Source organism: Oryza brachyantha, chromosome 1 (genome assembly GCF_000231095.2).
Source record: "Oryza brachyantha chromosome 1, ObraRS2, whole genome shotgun sequence".
Lineage (NCBI taxonomy): Eukaryota > Viridiplantae > Streptophyta > Magnoliopsida > Poales > Poaceae > Oryza > Oryza brachyantha.
In genome coordinates this window covers 25,810,173-25,823,861 of record NC_023163.2, presented here as the reverse complement: position 1 = coordinate 25,823,861, position 13,689 = coordinate 25,810,173, and the positions used below count along the sequence as shown (strand labels likewise).

At 40.3% G+C, this 13,689-nt stretch overlaps 1 protein-coding gene across 1 annotated transcript; it reads right to left on the bottom strand.

Moving 5' to 3' along the window:
* Positions 1 to 11,733: 11,733 nt before the first annotated feature.
* LOC102708940 (ethylene-responsive transcription factor 8) lies at positions 11,734 to 12,828 on the bottom strand. Its single transcript, XM_006644779.3, has one exon. The coding sequence runs from the start codon at positions 12,742 to 12,744 to the stop codon at positions 12,034 to 12,036; it is 711 nt and encodes a 236-aa protein (XP_006644842.2). The 5' UTR covers positions 12,745 to 12,828; the 3' UTR covers positions 11,734 to 12,033.
* Positions 12,829 to 13,689: the final 861 nt, after the last annotated feature.

Genomic DNA, 13,689 nt, shown 5'->3' with positions numbered 1-13,689 from the left:
AAAAATTCGGATGGGATCAAGACCCTCCACGTGTGAGGGAGCACTGATGGGAATAGATAATGGGAACAGGGATGCCGCGCCCGATATTATAACACACTTACAAGAGTAGTACTTTATTATATAACATAAGAGAATTTTATCGTACATTTATATTACCACACTTTTCTATATTCTTTGAACTGATGTGCCTGCTCCGTCCTATAATATTGTGATTTTATACGTATATTTATGTAACTAAAATTTTTATATTGGCATGGTGGTAATAGCAGTAACAAAGAAACGATACACCTGTACAGTGGGAGAACCGAGAGGCGGGAACGGCAGGAAGGCCTTGTCCGGTCTTATCGGATGACGCTCTGGGCGGACACACATGATGCCATATCGCACACCGTGCACGCATGTGTGTGGCCGATGACGATGCCGTCCATACCCGTATTTTGCGCAGGCCAAGGCAACCGGCGCCGCGGGTACAGTGGTACAGACTGACGGAGACCAACTGCACGGCCCTCACGTGACCCACCGCGCGCGTCGTGATATCACCTGACCACCTAGGCCGTGTTCGGCCTGAGAAGGGTAAGGTAGGCACCGAAAACGTATTAGTAATAGATTAGTACATAATTAATTAATTATTAATTATTAAAAAATATAAAATAAATAATATGATTTTTTAAAATAACTTTTCTATAATTTTTTAAAAAAATACACCATTTAGCAGTTTAGAAAATATATGCACGGAAAATAAGGAGATAAGTTATGTTTGTTGGGGGGCAAACTAACGGGGCCCTAGCCCACGACCACGAGCCTTGCGCTCTGGTTCTGAGCGCAAGCGCCGCGCCGCTCTTGACTCCTCCCGCCGTCCTCAGCCAGTCCCCCACACCGTTAAAGCCTCTTTGCCATATTCTGTGCCCAGCGGCGCCTGCCAACCTGCGGCCCACCGTGCGGCCGTTTGCACTCGCCATCATCTTTGGTTGTGTGTGTCCGTACAGCAGCAAGAGCGCGCGCCGCGACACGAGGAAATTTTAAGGAAATTAAAAAAATTTATAGAATTTTTAGAGGATTTTGTTCCTATAGAAATTTTTCCTAAAAAACCATTTAAATCAAAGGAATGAACCCTATGAAATTCTATAAAATTCTTATAAAATTTTTTTTCCATATAAGTTTTAGAGAAAATTTAACAAGAGGCAGAACCTCATAAAAATAATCTTTTGAGTCTTTATCTCTACTTAAATTCTTATGGTCCAATCAAACATTTGTTCCTATGTTTTTGCTGTATTTTATAATTCTCTACTTTACACTTACCAGAATCATATATTTTTTCAAAAACCCACCCTTCAGACCTTCAGAGAGACCAGAGCGCAGCCGGGGGAGCGTTTATCTATCCGCGCGCGGAATTGAATCCGAAACCAAGCGGTGCGTCGGTCTCGGTCCGGGGCGAGCCATACTACACTGTCGTGTACGCGGGCTGCACAGATGGGAAGTGTGAAACGACGTGGTACGACGGGTCCCACCCTCGAGAGAGGCCGGAGGCACGGATCCCGTGTCGCTGTGATGGGAGCAGGTCGGACCGTGCCCGCACGTGGTGGCAAATGTAGGGCGCAAACAGGGGCGCGGCCGGCTGGCGGGTTTTGACCGGATCCACGGCCCGCGCCGCTTCGGCCGGCCGGCCCAGATAGTTCGGCAGGTACACGTCGCTTGCAACGTCGTAGCGTCGTGTTCGCCGTCTCCCTTCGCTCGCTCCAGTGTCGTCGACTATGATGTCCGTCGTGCAGCTTGCGTTCCTGCCTGATACGGGCTGACCCAGAACGTTCGGGATGACGTGTTGACTCAATCACAATCACAATAATTACCATAGTAGGCAATAAGTCAGTTATAAACATATTTTAAAAAAAATAAGAGAAAAGAGAGGAGAGATGGGCTACTAATTTATAACCAGTTATGCACGGACTACTAGACAAAATATATCTCACATGTGATACTATGTATTAATATTTTGTAGGTAACTATTGTATAAATTGGCTATTAGATTGACTATATATGAATCGTAGCTAGAAGTTGGCTATACTACTGAACTTGCTCTAAGAACAAGTTCAATACCATAGCCAACTACTAGCTCTAATTCATCTATGGTTAATCTAATAACCAATTTATATAATAATAATCTACAAAGCACTAATATAGGGTCACACATATCATACCCACACTTCGTCTTGGAGCCCGTGCTACAGATGGCTATAATTTAGTAGCTCACTACTATTATCTCTTCTCTCTTATCTTTTTAAAATATATTTATAGCTGGCTTATAGTTTGCTAGTGTACCTACTCTCGGCATCCACCCTTCATCTTACTTCTACTTGTATTATTAACTAAAATATAAATTTTTAACTCTAAATTCAAAGCTTATTTCTTTAGTAACTCATTTTTGATAAATTATTTTTATTTTTAAATTACTTTTTACAAATATGTTATTTATTTTTTTTCTTTCGAAAGCAAAAAATAACCCCATGATTGACATTTATGCTTATTCCCTCTGTTTTATAATGTAAGATATTTGGCTTTTTTCTTGTGATGTTTGATCATTTGTCATATTCAAAAAATTATGAAAATATCATTTATTTTGCTTGTGACTTAATTTATTATTAAAAGAATTTTTAGTACGACTTGTTATTTTCAATATTTATACTAAATTTTTGAATGAGATAAATAAACTTAAAAAAGTCAAACATCTTTGTTATAAAAAGGAGGTATTACTTCCTATACTTTGTATTTGGTCCATATAATATGGATTATGGTTATTATCCACTTCGATCGGAACCTAAACCGATATAAATCCATGTCTTCCAAGATCTTAATTTCTCATTGCATCTATAAAACTATCATCTGCACCACGTGCTCCCTAAATACCATAGTTAGGTTCTCTCCTTCTACAGGAACTTTTTTCAAGTATCAAATATTCCAATTTTCCTTCGAAATTATTCTGTCAAAATGCACACAAAAATTTATCCGACATTGAGTTGTGGTACACCAAAAACTCATAACGCGAGTTCATAAGTTATGCATGGCAAATAATCACTCCCTTCTAAGTTTATCTTTCTACATTAAATTTGAACTAGAAAGTTAAAAGTCATCTTGGAACGAAGAGTAGTACTACAGTTTTATGAGGAAAATGGGAAGAGAAAAATTGTATGGGATAATCAGGTGGAGATGTTGAAATATCTGAATATTGGTAAATAAAAATATTGGTGCTCCTGATCCTCTTCCCATCTTCCCTGCCAACGTAACATAGATGCCTCTGATCCTGAGCGGCTAGATTGGCGATGCTACGGGCTTCCCAGCAGCGTTCATGGAAGCACGGCGACATCATTTCCTCATTGGTGTGGCCGCCTAGAGAGCAACGGTTTCCTCGTTCTCGTGTGGCATGACGATTTACCAGAGCAAACTTTGAGGGGTTGTTTAGTTTGCAAAAAATTTTATAAGAACATCACATTAAAACTTTAAACACACATTTGAAGTATTAAACTTGGTCTAATTATAAAATAAATTTCAGATTTCGGCTGGAAACCGCGAGACGAATCTTTTAAGTCTAATTAATCAGTCATTAGCACATGTTGGTTAATGTAGCACTTATGGTATTCACGTCCTAATTAGACTCAAAAGATTCGTCTCACTATTTTCTCCATAACTATGTAATTAGTTTTAATGTTTATATATATTTAATATTTTATTTAGATGTACAAAGATTCGATGTAATGTTTTTCGAAAAAAATTAGTAACTAAACAGCCCCCGAGTTATCCTGGGTTGGTCTGCTTCTATTCTTTCCATTCTTAAGGAGAAGCAATGCTAAGGCCTTGTTTAGGCCCTGTTTAGTTCAAAAAAACATGGCATCGAATATTTGGATATAGATGAAACTAAAAACTAATCGTATAATTATGTAAGAAATCGTGAGACGAATCTTTTAAGCTTAATTAGACCATGATTAGCCATAAGTGCTACAGTAACCAATATTTGCTAATGATGGATTAATTAGGCTCAAAAGATTTATCTCGCAATTTGTAATTTGTTTTTTATTTGTGTCCAAAAACCTCCCTGACATCTGGACAAACGTCTATCGTGACATTTGTTCCAAAATTTTTTGGAATCTAAACGCACCCTTAGTTTGCAAAAAAAAAATTTTATAAAAACATCACATCAAGTTTTTAGACACAAACTTAAAGTATTAAACATAGTCTAATTATAAAACAAATTTCAGATTTCGCCGAAAATCGCGAGACAAATCTTTTGAGTCTAATTAATCCTCATTAGCACATGTTGTTACCGTAGCACTTATGGCTAATCATGTCTTAATTAGGCTCAAAAGATTCGTCTCACGATTTTTTTATAGCTATGTAATTAGTTTTAATATTCATATATATTTAATGTTTTATTTAGATGTCCAAAGAATCGATTAGAAGTTTTTTAGAAAATGCGTTTGGGAACGACGCGTCGTACAGAGAGAAGGAAGCCGGTAGCGTGTGGGGATCATTGCAGTGGTGAAGGTGGCGATTTGAGTGAGGCGAGAAGAAGATCGACGGATTGCATGCTTAGGTGAAGAACTACGTACGGATCAAGGGAAAATAATGCGGCAGACACGAAGGCAGCGGTAGGCAGCGACGGTTTAAACCAGACTCCCCTCCTAGAACACATGCTTCTTAAACTGATGGCTTTTTTTTGGAAAATTTTCTACAGTAAAGTTATTTTAAAATATTATATTAATCTATTTTTATTTTTCTATTTAATAATTAATTAATCATGTTATAGTCTATTATTATCTCCGTTCCATAATAACTTCATTTTTTGATTTCTGTGTCCAACGATTTGACCATTCGCCTTACTTAAAAAATTCGTAAAAAACTTTAAAAAATTGGTCATGCATAAAATATTATTTATGTTTCACCATCAAGTAACATTAAAATTATTAATCACAAAAATACTTTAAATAAAACGAAGAGTCAAAACATTATATCTAAAGACTGGAAAACGATTTTAATATGGGACAGATGTAGTACTATGTTTTTTTACACTAAATACCTTAGAATATCCCGACAGTACCTTATCACATTCTCCATCTTAAAAATAGAGGATGAATATTAAAATTGAGCTCCACCTAAATATCCATCTCATGCTCTATTTTTTGATTGCATCCATATTAGAAGATTGCATCCATATTAGAAAGAGAGAACTTTATATTTGTATGTTCTCTCCATCCTCCAAAGAGATAGGAAGAAATATTATATATGGATGATCTGCTAGAGTGCAAATAGATATGAAGGATGAAACTGTTTTTAGATGATTATCTAAATAAAGATACGAATGACCAAACTTAGATGAGCAACCGGGATGCTCTTACTCCAAAACTACTTAGGTCTTATTTAGTTCCCAAATTTTTTTTCAAAAACATCACATCGAATTTTTGGACACCTAAATAAAACATTAAACATAGATGAACCAAAAAACAAATTTCACTTTTATGGAAGAAATCTTGGGACGAATCTTTTGAACCTAATTAGCCCATGATTAGTCATAAGTGCTACGATAACCAACGTGTGCTAATGACGGATTAATTAGGCTCAAAAGATTCGTCTCGCGGTTTCTAGGCTAGCCATGAAATTCGTTTTTTTATTTATGTCCAAAAACCCCTTCCGACATCCGATCAAACATTTGACGTGACGCTTCTTCCAAAAAATTTTCTCGGTCTAAACATAACCTTAGCCGAATGCGGCCGAAATGTCAGACAGTAAAGATCACGGGGGAAACACGAAACGGTGAGATCGCTCCCTGAGTGCGTGATCAGATGGATGGTAGTGGTGGGTACATACTTTACTGGAGAACATATTGGTTTTATCAATTGACCATAATGCAAAGGTGAACTCATGCAAAATGTATGTGGAATGTAGAGACTACAGTCATGCAGATATTTGCCAAATGTAGTAGAATCTTCTGTTAACGTGACACCGCCATTTTTTAGTTGGCTATTCTTCAATTTTCCTGTTGGGATAGATTGTACTTGCAGTTCTAAACTTCTAGCGAGGTAATAATCGGCGGTAACTTTGTTAGAGAAAAAATCGGAATGTTGTATTCCATTATATAAAAAACTGACAACAATTTTACTGTAGCATAGATAAAATGGTACTACCGTACTAATGTCTTTCTTTTCTCGGTGGTAGATACATCTCAAATTAATTTTATTTTTTATTCATATCGTATTATCAATCTATACCTTTTTTTTAAGAAACAACTAGTCTAAAGAAAACAACTTTTACGGTAGCGATACATAAATATAAACTACATAATTATTAATATATGACTCATATATTATACACATATAATACGTTGAAAGTTGATGTTTTATCTAGATACAAATATATATATTTCTTATCTCTTTTATTCTCTGCTTTAGTATGTATAAGCATAAATATAATGTATCGATTTTTAAACTCACTTAGAAATAAGGATAGGCCACGCCAATTCCATGTGCGCCGAAGCCATGTCCATACGTAAGTTTACGTATGTTGGGTCATGTTCATGGCTCCTCTCGGTTCCAAAATATGAAATGAGGGACTCTGGTCAGGGCCGCGCCTGCCGCTTCCGCCTCGCGGCTCCGTGGTGGGCCATCGCCATCAGCCGCTGACACCGCTCCGCAAAGGACGCCGATTTTCCAGCAGCTGCATCGACGAATGATCGTCTGCGAGCTAGTAGCTTGCTGAACCACTCGTGGCGTTTCCCGATCTCTTCCTGTGATTAGGCTTAAAGCTGTATTGGCGTATATAGCTCGTCAACCTTCCTTGAGGCGGGCTGCGACGACATGTCAACCGTGAAGCACGGGATCGTCGTCGCCAAGACGCCAAGCCTACAGTAGTGAAGTGAGTCGTCGGCAGTGGTCGATCTGCCTCTTCACGTAAACAGCGACAAGACACGAAGTATGCTTGATTTTATCCGGCTTATCGTCACCTTTTCACTGTCCACGTACTTTTCAAAAATAAAAAAAATTAAAATATTTATAATAAAGTTAACGATATCACATCCCTAATGTTTCATCGGTTATATGATTAAATACCTTTTAGTAAAATTAAAAAATTAACCATTCTTATCTTTTTGTTTTTCTTATACTTGTAAGACAATATTTAAAATTTTAAATTTAGAGTTAGTTTTAGGTTTTTTCTTCAAAGTTTATATCACACTTTTATTTTTGGATCGCTAAAAACATATATATATATATATATATTTTATTTATAAATATCTTTATTTGTAGATATATATTTCTTATTTTTTTAATCAGACCCACGTGTCATCAACGCGTCAACAATCCGGGCCAAGGCTGCACACGACGAGATTTGCGTCCAGTGTCCACCCTTTTTCCCCGACACAACGATGACGTACAGAAAAGACAATCGGGCTGAGGGAGTGTTTAAGTCGGTGAAATAAAAATTTTTGTACGTAATATTAGACGTTTGACCGAATGTCACAAGGGGTTTTTGGCTACGAATGAAAAAACGAATTTCACGGCTGGCCAGTAAACCCCGAGACGAATTTTTTGAGCTTAATTAATCCGTCATTAGCGCATGTGGGTTACTGTAGCACTTATGTCTAATCACATACTAATTAGGCTTAAAAGATTCGTTTCACGATTTCTCACGTAACTGCACAATTAGTTTTTCGTTTTAACTATGTTTAATACTCTATTTAGGTGTCCAAAAATCGATGTGATGTTTTTGGGTGAAAATTTTTGGGAACTATAGCTCTTTCAGTTAAAAAGTTAAATAGTATATTTACAGACAAGAATTAATTAATAAATAAAACTTTTATATATGTATTTTTAGTGATTAAAATTTAAGGATAGAAAATAAATTATGATAAAAAATCTCAAAATCAACTTTATTTAAAGTTAAAAATTCAAATTTAAACTTATAAGCATAAGTAAAATTAAAAGGATGGTGTGAATTTTTTATGTGCAAAATCAGACCAAAATGGTAGCACCTTAAGGTCATCAAAGGCGATAACACAACACAGGGCGGCAGTGGCAATGGTTCCTACCATGAATACAATTAGAGTATCCTAGCAGTATATTTATCGAACCCTTCATCCTAAAAATAGATAATAAGGGATAAAATTTAAGTTCTATCAGAACATTCATCTCATCCTTTATTTTTGGATGTCATCTATATTGAAAGAGAGAAACTTCATATTTGAATATTCTCAATATGATCAAAACATATATGGTAATATCATTTATGAATGATCCGCTGGAGTATAAAGAGAAATAAAGTATAAAACTGTTTTAGATGATTATCCAAATGAAGATACGAATAATTAAATTTAGATGAGCGGCTAGGGATGCTCTTGCCTCCTCACTGGCAGAGAGTCCTCCTCCCCGTCCGTCTAGGCAAATTCTTGCAAAGAAGCAGAGAGAGTTTAGGGCGGCTCGAGCGAACCACTGCACCAGTGCTTTACCAATCCGCATCTATCAATATTCCGGTAAGCAGCACGCTGGTTTGCCGTGCTCTCGTCACACAACCGAAAGAGTTTGTGTACTAATTTGTTCTCTCTAAAATACAAATATTTTTAGATTACTTATAAAGGTATAGGGTTAAGTAGAAAAATATTTTAACACCTCTGACTAAATAAGGGATGTTAGTTGCTGAGAGACAAGACTGGAAACCATAGGTGTAAGGGTAGTTAATTGAAAGATATGTGAATGAGAGATAATTAATAAGATAAGTCTTTTATTAATAGTGATAGAAATTCAACTCCATAACAAAGTTAAAATTGTAGAAATTTCTTTTTATTTTGGAATAAGCACGCTATGGTGTTGTGCCAAACACGTTGTGGTGTGGCTGAACGAAACCAAGCCCGCTACTTCATTTCCTACTCTTGTAGAGCTTTTCGTTTTGCACCCTGTGCACTTGAGTTGAACCGTATGAGTTTGAGTTTGGAGTGTCTTCTGGTTTGTTTCCGATAACAGACAGCGTGACAGTAAGCGAAATTTCTCTCCCACTGCTCAGCACGAAATCATGAATCATGTTCAGTGAAAAGAAAAAAAAAAAAGAAAGGCACTTCAGAATGCCACAGTCCGATGGGCAATTTGGATCGATACAATCTGTAGAAAAATATAATAGCTGGCTAATGACACTTGCATCTGGAAATTAAGATGACATCAAATGTGCACCATCACATTGAGGCAAGATACTCAGGAGAAGATGAGAAGTAATATGCCTTTTTCGACACTAATTAATTAGTCATTAAGCCGCAGTTTTGGGTCACTTTTGTTCACAAGCCAATTCTAATTTCTTTAAATTTTTTTTAGTCAGGAACCTCAATTCGGCCAACTAGAGTAAAGATATTTTCTTGAGAGAACTCAAAATTCTAGTTTATGTTCAACAACGTGGTTCAGTACACATCCATGTTACTATCAATATCAAATACTACCTCTGTTTAATAACGTAAGATGTTTGATTTTTTTACAACGTTTGATCATTCGTCTTATTCAAAAATTTAGTATAAATATAAAAAATAACATGTCGTGCTTAAAGTTCTTTTGATAATAAAGTAAGTCACAAGCAAAATAAATGATATTTCCATAATATTTTGAATAAGACAAATAGTTAAATAAATTATTATGTTTTGCTTATGTTTAATTTATGTGAAGCAATGAGGCCCAACAATTCCTTCACATATCCGCTCATCCAGTCATCTAAATTCAATCACAACCTTCTCTTTTTTTAATATCTTAGAAATATTTTTCATCGTAACAAACTGCTGCAATTAAAAACACTTTAACCTTAATCTCTAGAAGACTTCAAATTTCCGAAAGAGGCTGGGCTTGAAAAAGGTGGCCACACAACGGGCACACAATCCATGAGCGCATGAGAACGCGCCCTTTCTGGTTCGCCGCTCCACGGCCACGCCGTCCGCCGCTGCTCCGCCCAACTGGTACGGGCACTTGCATGCGATGGGCCCCAACCTGTCATCAACGCCCATCGGTGCCCCCTCCGTGCCCGCACGTCTCAGTCAATGCCCCCACTCTCCACCGCACCACGCCTCACCCGTCTACGTCCCCCGTTACGTGCACCACTGCTTTTTCTCCGCCCGCCCCATTTGACGTCGCTCTCTTACCCTTTGCCGTGGGCTCGGTGCCGTCTAGGAGTATTTTGACGGGTAGAGAAACAAATATAAAGATAATGTCATGAGGGTACTACATTATCATGTTATTTTATTACTCTATCGGGTTAAAAAAATCAATTCTTTAATTTTCGTGTCGAATGTTTGGCCATCCGTCTCATTTAAAAATTTTTTAGAAAATTATAAAAAAATTAGTCACATGTAAAATACTATTTATCATTTACCATCTAATAAAAATAAAAATATCAATCGTAAACTTTTTTAATAAGACAAAGAGTCAAAAAATTATAGATAAAAAATAAAAAATTAATTTATTTTGGGACGGAGAGAATACAAGTAAAGCTATCCAGTCAGGAGCAGTAGAATTCAGTATATGTAGTACGTTACTTTCTGGGTTCTGATACGGTAATAAAAGTGAAATCGGATCGCTCAAGATTTTTAAGGAAAAAAGGTTAACAGTAGTACGTCCGAATAAATAATGCATGGCACTGCTAGACGTGAAAGTAATGCAGAGCTAACGCCATGCTCGGTGGAGTAACGCTCCCGTGTACTCGCAGCAGGCGCCGCACTAAAGAATTAGGTGCAACAAGCCGGCGAAAACAAAAAAGCTCCTCGCAAAAATAATGTAGTCCTACCACCAGTACTGCTACTAGTACACGCCAGAACAAACAAGCGAGCGGTAGTAAAAAGGCGGGGAAAGCGGCGAGCTTCCGAAGCCGGGGCGCGCGGCGGCGGGTCCCACGGCGAGGAGAAGCTGCCGCCGCGCGAATCACTGCCTCCAGAAGCCCGCCCTCGCGCGCCGCTGGCCCACGTCTGTCGGCCGAGACCACGCCCGGTCCTCGCGCTGATCGCCATGCGCCCGCCCGAATACGCGCCTCCTGCGGCGCCCACTACGAGCGGGCCACGCCACCCCAACCCGCACGGGCCACAGGCCGATCGGCGCGCGGGGATCCACCCACCGTCCGCGGGGCTGGCCGCCGCGCACACGTGGCCTGGAGACGTCGCCCACACGCACACGTTATTCTCAAGGTCACGAGGAGAACAACAACGCAGCCGCGATTCCCATCGTACGAAATAGATCGACGGTGCGCGCGCAAAGATGCAGCCACCCCACCGCACAAGGCGCTCCCCCATCCACACTTGTCTCCCCTCCCATGCCCACTACTACAGCCACCATTTACGTTGCTTTTCATGGATTAGTAGATCTCCGGCTAACCACCACCGTCTCCCTGCCGTGTCAGTAATGTGAATGATCTGAAAATAATTGCTCGCCGCAATTGGACTGTTAAGGACGGAATTTCTGCAGCACCGCTGTTGTTTTCGACCAGTAACTTGGAAACCCATTACAGTAACTTTATGGCGCGTCTCCACCATGCCAACCGTTAAAAGGTTAAAAAGTAAAGGAGCGTTAAACTGAGCAGTACTCATCCAATGAAATGTGTCATTTGCCTGACCATTTATCGTCATGTCGCGCAGATGGCAACAAAATGAAATCGGCAAAAGAACGCAGCGGCGCCAATAAATGAGAGCGTATGTTTCTCAGCCATTCATCTGACCTTTCGGAGCGAAAGACGAAATAGAAATGTCAAGCAAACTCGGTGGGCACACAGATATTTTAGAGACTTTCTGAATAATTTCTTCATACTAATATAAAGGAATACATATACTCCATGGTTCAGTCCATTTCATCGCCAGCATGATCTGTGATGAACAGATCTCAAGATGGATTTCGCCCTCGGCGGAAAAACTATTTACACAGGCTCTTCCGTCTCTCACAGGCTACTAAACAAAAACGCAAAGGACCAAACAGAGGAGAGAAAATATCCATCAAGGAAGAAAATAAGAGAAACTATAAAAGTCATCAGCTAACCCTCTTGAGACTAGTTCTCTACCGGCGGCGGCCGGTTCAGATCCAGATCGAACGCCGCCGCCGCCTTGGTTGCCGCAACTCCGGATGGTGAGTGTGCAAGATCAACCACCGACGAGGAATCGGAGTCACTTTGCGCAACAGCAGCCACCGTGACCGGAGAAGCGAGCTTCACCATACGGTAGCCTGCCGCGGCAGCAGCCGCCGCCGCAGCCTGTTCGTAAAAGAAATAAGGATGGGGAGCTGCACGCGCAACAGGGTACCCCTTGAACGGGAAGCGCACGCCGGCGCTGGTAACCGCTGTCACGGCAGCCGCACGGTGGAACAAATCCAAGTCCAACGTAGGCGGCAGAGGCATGGCCTGCATAGGCGTCTGAGCGCCGCCACCATTGGTATCAACCGTGCTGTTGCTGCTGGGGCTGCCGCCGCACTCGACCATGGACTGTGAAGCAAACGGAAAGTTGGTTTTGGCCTTGGCGCCCCGGAACTCCCGTGCGGCGGCGTCGTAGGCGCGGGCGGCCTCCTCCGCCGTGTCGTAGGTGCCGAGCCACACCCGGCTCTTCTTGGCCGGGTCACGTATCTCCGCGGCGAAACGCCCCCAGGGGCGCTTGCGGACGCCCCTGTAGTGAGGACCCCCGGCTCCGACTCCTCCGCCGACGCCAAGACCAAGTCCGGTGGGTGGTGCCACAGCCACCTTCTCCGCCGTCGCTACTCTAGGCGCCATGGGTGCGGCAGGTTTACAAGTGGCGGTCGCGTATCTATTGGTAAACCGGGTGTTTTGGGAGGCTGGATGGGTGTGTGTGGCGTCTAGGATAAGGAGAGACAGGGGTGGTCGTATTTATAGGAGGGCGAGGGGTTAAAAAAACGCAGCAGGGAAAAAGGGGAGCGAGTGGTGGAGCGGCGATAGGGAATAAAACTCGGCGCAGTCAGCGAGCGGTTTGACTGTCCTCTCCTTGCCGCCGCCCCTCGTCTTTAGCGAGGCGGCATTAAAATTAGGCGGGCGCTTTTCCGTTTTGGCCACTATAACTGCGCCAATTTTGGAACGTATTGCAAGTGTTAGGTTCAGTTTTGCTTCTCAGTCCCCATGATATGTGCTCTCTTACGTTAAAGGTTTTTTTTTAGCTCTCATGCTTTATGTCCCCAAAAAAAATTGGATGGAGGGAGTTGGATCTATTCACTCACTCTATATGATAAGTTTGTGTTACTAAAAATACTATGTGTACTATCGTTGGAGTACGATATGTGTAAGAAACAAACGGCAGAAGCGCGGAGTCGTCGATGAAACCAGCGCGTGGGCGTGAAACGAAGCAGCGCGTGAGCATGTTAGGCTCCGTTATCGTAAACAGCTCGTACGACGTCATCGTACGTATAGCGCTCCTCTTGTGTTACCATAACATAGGGTTTTCGAATGGATCTTGTTTTATGAAAAATAGTTTTCACTATGCTTGAAATTTTATTACTATGCTTGAAAAATAGTTTGTGATAACATTTTTATTATGCTTGAAATTTTATTTATCTGTAGTGTACAAACACTTAATTTAGTTCTATAAACACGCACCTTTTACGAGCTAAGTAAAAGTCATACCATGAAATTTGAGTTTTCTTTCTTTGCTAAAAACATTTCACAAAATGATTTTCTATTTGCATTACTTTTTAGTACTAGTACACT

Bases quoted from the DNA above. Each gene is read 5' to 3' on its own strand.
- LOC102708940 (XM_006644779.3), bottom strand. From the start codon at position 12,744: ATGGCGCCTAGAGTAGCGACGGCGGAGAAGGTGGCTGTGGCACCACCC.